This window comes from Pyxicephalus adspersus, chromosome 7 (genome assembly GCF_032062135.1).
Source record: "Pyxicephalus adspersus chromosome 7, UCB_Pads_2.0, whole genome shotgun sequence".
NCBI classification, from domain to species: Eukaryota; Metazoa; Chordata; class Amphibia; order Anura; family Pyxicephalidae; genus Pyxicephalus; species Pyxicephalus adspersus.
Genome location: NC_092864.1, coordinates 48594411 through 48603516, shown reverse-complemented (window position 1 = coordinate 48603516; position 9106 = coordinate 48594411). Strand labels below are relative to the sequence as shown.

The window sequence follows — 9106 nt, the reverse complement described above, 5'->3', positions numbered from 1 at the left end:
ATTTCTTTGCAGGTCTGGTCTCTTGCTGTTTTGCTGTTAAGTAAAAAATATAAAAGGCTTCCTCATTTGCTGACTGCCAATCTGCTTCTGGCTCAAGTGAGTCTTTAAGGATATATTTTTTTTACATGTGTGTTGTCATTTTTGCTTTGGAATTTATGGAATCCAGAGGTCAAATTTTAAGATATTTACCTTTACCCTACAATGTTGTGTTTCAACATATTTCATTCAGTAATCATCTTGACTAAGATAAAGAGAATGTTTGTTTGTTTTCTTCCTAGATTTACTTTTAAAAATGATTACCAATTATGATAATTATAAATTGATTGTAATAAAGTTCATCCCGGTATGGGTAAAACGCTTTTGAAATCAATATCTGTAAGTTTATCTGCCTAAAGATTTGATATTCTCTTATACCAGTCTTGTTACATTGGAACCTCTTTGAGACAGATGCTGGGCTTCAATCTTTCCAGTGCATTTAGTCATGGCGCACACAGGATTAATGCCGGTGACAAATCACCAGTGTCAGGATTGCTAAGATTACCAACTAATTTAAAAATAAAATGCTTTCCCAAAAATAAGTACTATAAGATGCTAGCTACTTATAAACCCCTGCAATGAAGCACTCTGGTTTAGTTTTACTGTGCTAGCAGCATGACTTCCCTCCTAGGATATGTCTTGTCTGTTTGCATTACCTGTACAATTAAGCTGCATACACATGCTCATTTATCATTCTTGGAAACTATCTTTTATGATTGTTTACAGCAACAAAAGATTGAAAGATGAACGAACAAACGCATACAGCACTGTTCTGTTCTAGGCAAAGGGGAGAGAATGAGCAAGTGACACCCCGCTGCGGTCTCCTCCCTTCACTTCTATTGCAGCCATTCTTCATCTGTCATTCATGGATCTGTCAGGACAGGTTCATGAAGGACATTGGGCATTGTCTATAAATAGGCCCGAGGCAAGTCTGACCATTTGTATTGGGCGAGAATTATCTGACGTGTGTACGTAGCCTTAGGGTTTAGCGCTCGTTCACACAACTCTTACAGGATAGTGTATGCATGGACAGGGTTTAGACCTTAACATGGGAAAATTCCACTGTGGTACTAAGTAAAACTAAACGAGAAACCCATAAGGGAGTTTCTGGCTAGTAAAGACTTTTTTACTTTGAAGTCATTGAAAGGTTCACCTTTATCTGTATTTACATTTTTGTTTGGTATTAGAATTAGATCATTAAATTTGTACAGAGACTTTTTGTATTACTTTTAGTTTCCATGAAGGGGGCAGCAAGCTAATTTATTATCTTTCATTTAAACATCTGTTTCTTTTCCACATTATAACTTTATCACCATCAAGAAAGAGCTCTGCTGTCAGTCTTTTAGGAGGCACAGCTCAAACAATAAATTGTGCCTTTTGGCAGACAACCTTGTTAAGTGGAATAGATCTATTTATCTGTATAATGTCTTTAAGCAGCAATGTACACACATTGTTCTTGCTCAATCTGTGCAGTGCTGGACAGAGCTACACCTGCATTGTCATTAAGGCATACATTAACTCTCCGAAGGAATAGAGATGTGGCAATATTCTGACACTGAGCCTAATCTTTTAGGTGTGGCAAGCCTCGTACAGTATGATAAACAGGGAGTGGGACCTGGTGTCAAATGATCAATATAATATTACTATGCTGGGGCTAGACCTTTTGCTCTGAAAACATTACAGTAATCTCATCAAATTGCAAACCTTGAACTATACAACTTTTAAAAGGTGGGGGAACCTTTATAGAGCATATAGCCTTCCCTAAAGCTTGATGCAAATCTATAATCTAGTTTTATTTACCTAGGTAAGTATTTATTTTGCTGGTGTTTTCCTGGTATTGGGGTATGTGAACAGTTTTACCTTGCCGAGGAGAATCTCGCTGCTTGTATGTATGTACTGATTCTGTAAGACAAATCTTTTTGCATTGCACCTTAGTGCAACATTACTAAATGTAGTTTTCCATTTGTATCTTTTCTTTTCTCAGCTGATTGCATGCATTGGAATGGTGTTGTGGAACTTCATAATAAAAGAGAGAAATGTGGTGGGACAGATCCTAGTGTTTGTAATCCTATACAGTGCCCTGTACAGTACATACTTCTGGACAGGTATATTCATTTCTTGATACACTTAAATTGTGTGTAATTATGCTGCATTCAATTTTCTTTCACATTTGTTGACCATGCCTAAAATTTTTACCAACAGTCAGATAATTAAGATTGTTTCTGAGAAATATACAATAGTAACTGTTATCAGTATGGTAGTTGTTTTTCCTATTTCACATTTGTTTAGTTATATTTTTTGTACTCATTTTCAGTTAGACCAAGCTGACCAGCAAAAGTGACAGGCTAGCCCAAATACAACCCTAGCAGGGGTGCTTACAACCATCACCTTTTATTCTAATGGTTTCATTGATATACTGAACAGTATTATGAACAATAGATTAATGTTCATAATTGTATTTTAGGTCTAATCTCATTATCCTTGTTTCTACTAAAGAAGAGAGAAGTGGAGAAGATTCCTGTAGTGGTAATAGCTTTAGCTGGTTGGGGGTAAGTATCCACTAGCAATGTATTTCATCTTTGATGCTGTCTGTGTATGTGTGTAATTCCTCTTCATTTTTTATCATATATACATGCATATACAAAGTTATGATGGGGTAGTAGTTAACTAAGTAACCCACTGGTCTCTTCTATCTCCCTGGATCTTAAGCATTTAGGAAATTGTTGAAAAGGTGCACTGTTCAGCTACATAATATGTTGGCATTTTATGATTTTCCAAATATTAAAGCTGAATCTTAGATTGGTCATATGGTATTAGTCAGATTACAAAAGGGAAATTTGAGGTTAGATTTTTTATAAAACAGGTGTTATATACTTATTATATGTGTAGCTTTATTATGCTTGGATTAGTAATACAGTTTTTTTTTTTTTGTCCCTTTAGTATTCCTGTTTTAGTGGTGTGTGTCCTTTTGAGCGTAGGGGAACGTGATCTTGACAGCATTGATTCTGCTTTCTTTTATGGAAAATCTCAGGTAAGACCATAAGGTTAAAAGTGATCAAAGCAACTGCAATTCTTTAAAAAGACATGGTCACTTTTAACTTTCAGGGCAAAGTGACTGTGTCTGTGTAAAGAGTCCCCTCTGAACAACTGCGTAAATCACAATGAAAATGTATAATTATAATAGTAATAATTATAATTTATAACTATAATAATATAGTTAAGGTATATAATTTTTTAACTAAGGATTTAATAATTTAACTACATCTGCTGTACAGAATATATATTCTATTATCACTTCTTTTCATTGTTTCAACACAGATCATCAGCACAGCGGTAATCCTGTCTGTTAGCATAGTGCTGTCTGGATTTTGTCTCATGTGCATGAGTCGAAGTGGACAAGATAGCAACTACCAGGTGCTGAATCAGTCCTCCCATAGTAGTAGTAACAGAACAGCAGATGTTTCAATTGAATCTAAGCCAGACAGTCCTGTAGGATCGAGTACACCCTCAACTTTTAGATCAGGTAAGCAAAGGCTTTATATTATGTCTATAAATTAACATGAATTATTTATGTTGCAATTTACAGAGGATGGTGATTCATTAAAACGTATTTTCTATTCCCAAAAAAGCTCACAGTCTATCGAAACACATACACGCTCTCACACACAAACACTTGGGCAATCTAGGTTGGACAGTTAGTGACTTTTGTCAAACCTAATGCATGGTACCCCAGACCTTTTTGTGTTGTAATCATCTAACTGCAGCAGGATATGGAAGTAGCAGACCCCATAAGGGGGTGGGTGATATGAGGCTTTAGGGGATAATTGTATTTGAATGCATCAGCTGCCAGTATTCGGTCTGGATATTTCTCCTTCATAAGTTGCTTTTTGCAGAATGGCCCTATGAGACATCAGATGAGTAGTGGAAAAGAAAGTCTGCAGTTTAAATCTTTTGTAATAAAGAAAACCTATTACAAACCTAAGCACACTAAAAATAAAAAATGCAGAAGTTACCTTTTAGCACGAGTGGATCTGAATTTCAGGTCACATTTTCAATACAGGGACTGCACTAAATACATTTTGAGATGTCCCTGCGGCCTGCTCCCTGGAACTGTGCCAGATGTCCGCAAGTGCTGCAAGAGGAAGGCTGGCCTGTGTGTGGAATGTAAGCATAACCTTAAAAAATCTCTAAAGTCCGACACCCCTTAGGTCCGGATTTTTGAATGTCAACACAAAGGTCAGGATAGCCATTGGCCTGCAAATAGTATTGTTCAATTAAAGTCAACGGGTTTTAGCTGACCTGTGATCCTGTTCCATATCGATTGTTGTGTGGTCTTGCACCAGTGAAGGAACAACAGGCTCTTAGTAGCCACAGGGCCAGAGCATATTTGTTATCGTTTCTAATTTGGCAGAAGATATTTCTCCACTTGCTGTTATTGCTTACCTTTTGCAATGTAATTTTGCTCTTTTCTTCCACAAGCACATGAATGCCTAAGTCGTTGCAACTCCCATAGATGTCCCCTGTCCCAGGAAGAACAGCAACACTTGCACAGTGAGGACAAACAGATTGCCAGACACATATTACTGTGCTTACTTCTTATCGTGGGCCTGTTTGCTGTAAGTTGATAATACTGGTTCTTTTCAGGTATCTATATAGTTCCATCATTTGCAGGTGTATGCTACCTTTAAAGAGGCATATTCCAAAGTCTATATATGTGTAAACAATTCTCAATAAAACTCAACCAAAAAAATACCTCCTTGTAAGAGGTCTACCCTATTCCTATAAAGTACATATGTATTAATTGTAACATTTGCTATGTATCATTTTGGTAAATGATACTTTTAATGGTAAAAAAACTTTTTAGATATTTAAATAAATTATTGATTTCAAATTGAGAATTTTGTTATTCTGTACCTATACCAGAAAAGTCTCTTGTAACATTGAAGAGCATACACTCGTTATATCACATGTTTATGGCTGAGTAAGGTTCTTCCCCTAGGGACTTCCCTTACATTCTGGCAGTCGGAACACATGCAGGCTTATGTAAACAGTTAACAATTAATGCGCATGACAAGAATGTTGACATGTAAGGAATAGTGAAACAGTTTGTGATTCTTGATACTAGTTTTATGCATCTAAATTAGAGTTTAGGGAATTCCCTGACTGTTTTACCAAAGCAGCCTGTTCAGAAAATGTTTTCATGTTTTTTTTTCTTTTTCAGAATGTATCCAGCTGCTTCTGGTGGCTGTTTAATCTGGTTCCAGGGAGGCTGTATGTTGAACTTCAGTTCTTTTGTGCTGTGTTTAATTTTGGCCAAGTAAGTAAATATTTGTTTCCAACTTATCAGACCCTTTGAATAGGTCACATTTTAGCATTTCATAGGGAAAATAATATCAATAAAATAACCAGAATTCTGTGTAAATTATCTGCTGTCAGTTTTCCTAGAGCCACTTCAATGTAGGGTAGATTTTCTTTCTAAATCTTTTTCTGTGTAACTATTACTCTCCTCTTTGATGTATCACCAGTCGGTTTTAAACTTTCAAGGCAGGTTTAAATATGTCTGGTTGAAAACCTGCAGCCCTGACTAGGTAGGCTGTTTTATCTCAGTATCTTTAGTTCAGTTTTGACTACGTGATTGGGTAAAACTTGCAACAACCAGTGCCAATTGCAGTTTACTGGGACAGGATTACAATTTTTGCTGCACATTTTGTCTTATACCACAGGTGTTCAACACATGGTATGCAAGATTACTGCAAGAAACGCTGTGTCACTTTCTATTTAATGCTACGTGGGCTTATATAATCAGGCTTGTATCATTAGTTTTGCTATATTGTTTAACAATGCCATATGATAGCTTACCAATTAGCTAAAAGTTTCCTTTAATGATTAAAGATATCAGCCAGTAGATTTGAGAATAAATGTCAGTCTTTTGCTAGACCACCAACAGACAATTATTTCCTGATTGTTCTATCACAAAGGCACCCAATGAGTGACATCTCTCCTATACTGCTGGGACACCATGATCAGCATGTGTACTCGCAAGTATAGAGGAGATGTGTTGCTAAAGGCATAAAATGTAACTTTCATTGGATATATGTGTCTTTGCAGAGGTTATTTCAGGGAGTCACACCATACGCCTACATGTACTGTGTATATTTTGTTTGAGCTTTGACTGTTCATTGATCCCTCTAGGGTTTCCTGTCGTTTGCCATTTTTGGATTGGACAAACACCTAATTATTATTCCATGCAAGAAAAGGTATGCCTTACATTTTATGGAGTTGCATGCAATGTTTGAATTGACATGAACAACTATAGGTTCAGTCAGTGACCAAAATGTACATTCCGAGATCTTGTTAGAGAGATGCAATGCTGGACAACCCAGCAAACACCTAAAAACCTCTGTTTTTTAGAATTTTTAATTTGAAACCTTTTTAGATCTTCAGTATATCCTGAAATTTATTGTGCTACTATTGTTTTTTATTATATAAAATACTTAGCACTGGAATAGGATGAGAGAAAAAAAAAGTTCTAATGGAAGCAGCAATTTCCCAAGTGATTTGTTTCAAGCCAGTGAAATTACATACTTTTGGGGCTATAAAGGTATAGCTGATTCCACCTGAGCCTTATCACAGTTTTTTGCTTTGTGAACGTTTTTTGTGAAGCAAACTATTTTGTTTTAAACAAAACTTGTTATTATTTTAAACACACAATTGGCTGTTTGACTTTATTATTTACATAAAAACACACCCCCTCCTCTGCCCCATACGATTACATTATTGAGTAGCTAAAACAAAGTTTTGTGATTTGATACCTTCCCATATTCCTGGACCCAGATTTTACACAGAAGTCATAAGAAACAGATAAAGACAAAAATAGGTCTATAGGCAAAGTATTAGCTTTGGCACTCTTATTACTCTGTACTATTGATTTAATATTGATAAGGATTGCAGCAAACATTGGAAAGCCCCACTTTTTGCATTGTCTGTCCTGGCACCAACTGCCTACAAGTGCATACTCCCGTTTAAAGGGTTTACAGAATTGAGCAACTGCAATATTCCTCTGGTTTAAAACAGAAGTAAGAACGTTTTATTCAGGCCCCCTACACATGCACTGGGCCTTAGGATCTCTTTGGTGGCCTAGTGGATGATGTGGTTCTGAGGGTTATTTGTTCCTTGCAGACATTAGTCACATGGTGTACTTTACTCCAAACTGATGTCACCCCTGTGGAGCCTGGATTCCTTTTAAAAATAAAATGGGTTGCATTATAAGCCCCTTCTTTGTGACTTGTGTATGTCAAGCTGCTTTGTGAAAATTCTTATTTGCACATTAGACTTGAATTCCTGTGGAGTGGCAGAGAACCCATTGTGACCGATGAGGAGACTCGGTTGCCAGAAGAAATCCGTATGACGTGCCACCAATTTGTACAGTACCACAAGGAGCTGTGTGTTAGGAATATTGTCAAGGAGAGAAGGTACATCTACATTGTAAAACTGGAGAGCCATCTAGTTTATAGCCTGGCACCTTGTTATCTAAATAGTATGCCAAAAATATTAGACCAGTGGCTGTTCTACTGTGTTCTTTACTCCGGTAAAAGGAAAATTGTTTGATTGGGGAGGATGTTTAAGAATGCCACTGCTAACAATAAATGTAAACATTTGAGTGTGGGGCAACTTTAAAGTGAACCCGCAAAAGAAAATGGGAGATCAAACAAGTGTGACCTTGTTTGTAAAAGTGCAGATTTTGGGGCTGTTGTGTTGATCTTGGCTTCACTGCCTAGTAAGTTAAAGTCCTGAACTAAGCATGTAGTCAGTGAAGTTCGAAAACTCTCAGCTACCTTCCCACGTACTGGGCCTGATTTATTACTTCGTGACCTGGGTGATCAAGCAGATCAGATTTATGAAAAATTATGTACTATTTTAGGAAAATGTTTTCAATCCTGGAGAAGAATTATTAGGTGGTTCTGGATCACCCAGGTTTACCCCTGATAGCCTATCGTCTCCAGTCTTGGAGAACTTAAATAAATTAGGCCCACTGTTTTCAGGTCATTGAGTAACTAGAGAAGAAAGCTGGGTTAAGCATGAAAGCCCTGGAACCTTTGCCTATAAAAATGATGGTTTGAAATGATGACTCTTTTCTATCTGTTGTTCTAGGTTTACCATTCTTATCCATTCAGTGTTATATACTGAATTGTAATAATGTCTCAAAAATGTTTTGCTTTTTAAGATTTGCTTATGCATGCTCATCTGTCCCATGCTTGCTTAGCCTGCTTCTTCCTTGCTTCTTTCATATCTGTTTGTTCTTTGCTTTCTTTCTTTGCACAGCTATATCAAATCACAGCTTATCAAATTAGTGTAACAATCGAATGATAATACGATAAATACAGCAACCAACAAAACTCAATTTAAAGTGAACAAAACTCATCTGGGCCACATTCTTCTCATGTCTTTTGTTTTTTTTTTTTGCTTGTGGGAGCATTCACTATATAAATGTATTGCGCATAAGCAGCTCAGCAAAATTTACCAGCTGGTTGGCAATCAGGCAGGTAAGAACAGTTATTGAAGAAGGGACATCACTGGTCCCTTTCTGCAATAACACATGCCCAATTAACCAGTTAATCATGAAGTATTACAAATATTTTATATATTACGCTTAACACCAGTATGTAGTGCAGTTCCAGTCCATTCTTTCAATTCTTAGCACCTGAGCTAAAGATTTCTACTGCATTGCAGTTTTCAGGCTGTAATTGTGTGGCAACACCAAGATAACTAAGCTAGCAAGTTACTAAAACTAAAAGAGATTCACTTTGTACCAAATATTTGTGAACACCTGACTAGCACACCTATATGGCCCCCTCTTCATTCTTTGAGGTTTTAACATCTCCCGCTGCTTAGAAAGGCTTATCACAAGACTTTGAAATGTGTCTTTAGAAGTTTGTGCTTATTCAGCCCCCCAAAAAACTGCTTGAACAGAATCAGCCCTTTCCTGAACTTTTTACACAAGGTTAAATGCAAAATTGTTTAAAATGTCTTTGTGTGCGTATAAACCGTATTATTATCTGGAAACAACTTA

At 36.7% G+C, this 9106-nt stretch overlaps 1 protein-coding gene across 1 annotated transcript in view; it reads left to right on the top strand.

The window, feature by feature from the left end:
* GPR155 (G protein-coupled receptor 155) overlaps positions 1-9106 on the top strand; it is a 26411-nt gene that overhangs the window by 11723 nt on the left and 5582 nt on the right. Inside the window, exons 6-14 of the mRNA XM_072419098.1 lie at positions 13-96; positions 2021-2141; positions 2501-2585; positions 2977-3067; positions 3355-3582; positions 4503-4652; positions 5258-5353; positions 6229-6293; positions 7368-7508. Coding sequence (XP_072275199.1) covers positions 13-96; positions 2021-2141; positions 2501-2585; positions 2977-3067; positions 3355-3582; positions 4503-4652; positions 5258-5353; positions 6229-6293; positions 7368-7508 — 1061 coding nt within the window. The remainder of the gene's footprint in view (positions 1-12; positions 97-2020; positions 2142-2500; positions 2586-2976; positions 3068-3354; positions 3583-4502; positions 4653-5257; positions 5354-6228; positions 6294-7367; positions 7509-9106) is intronic.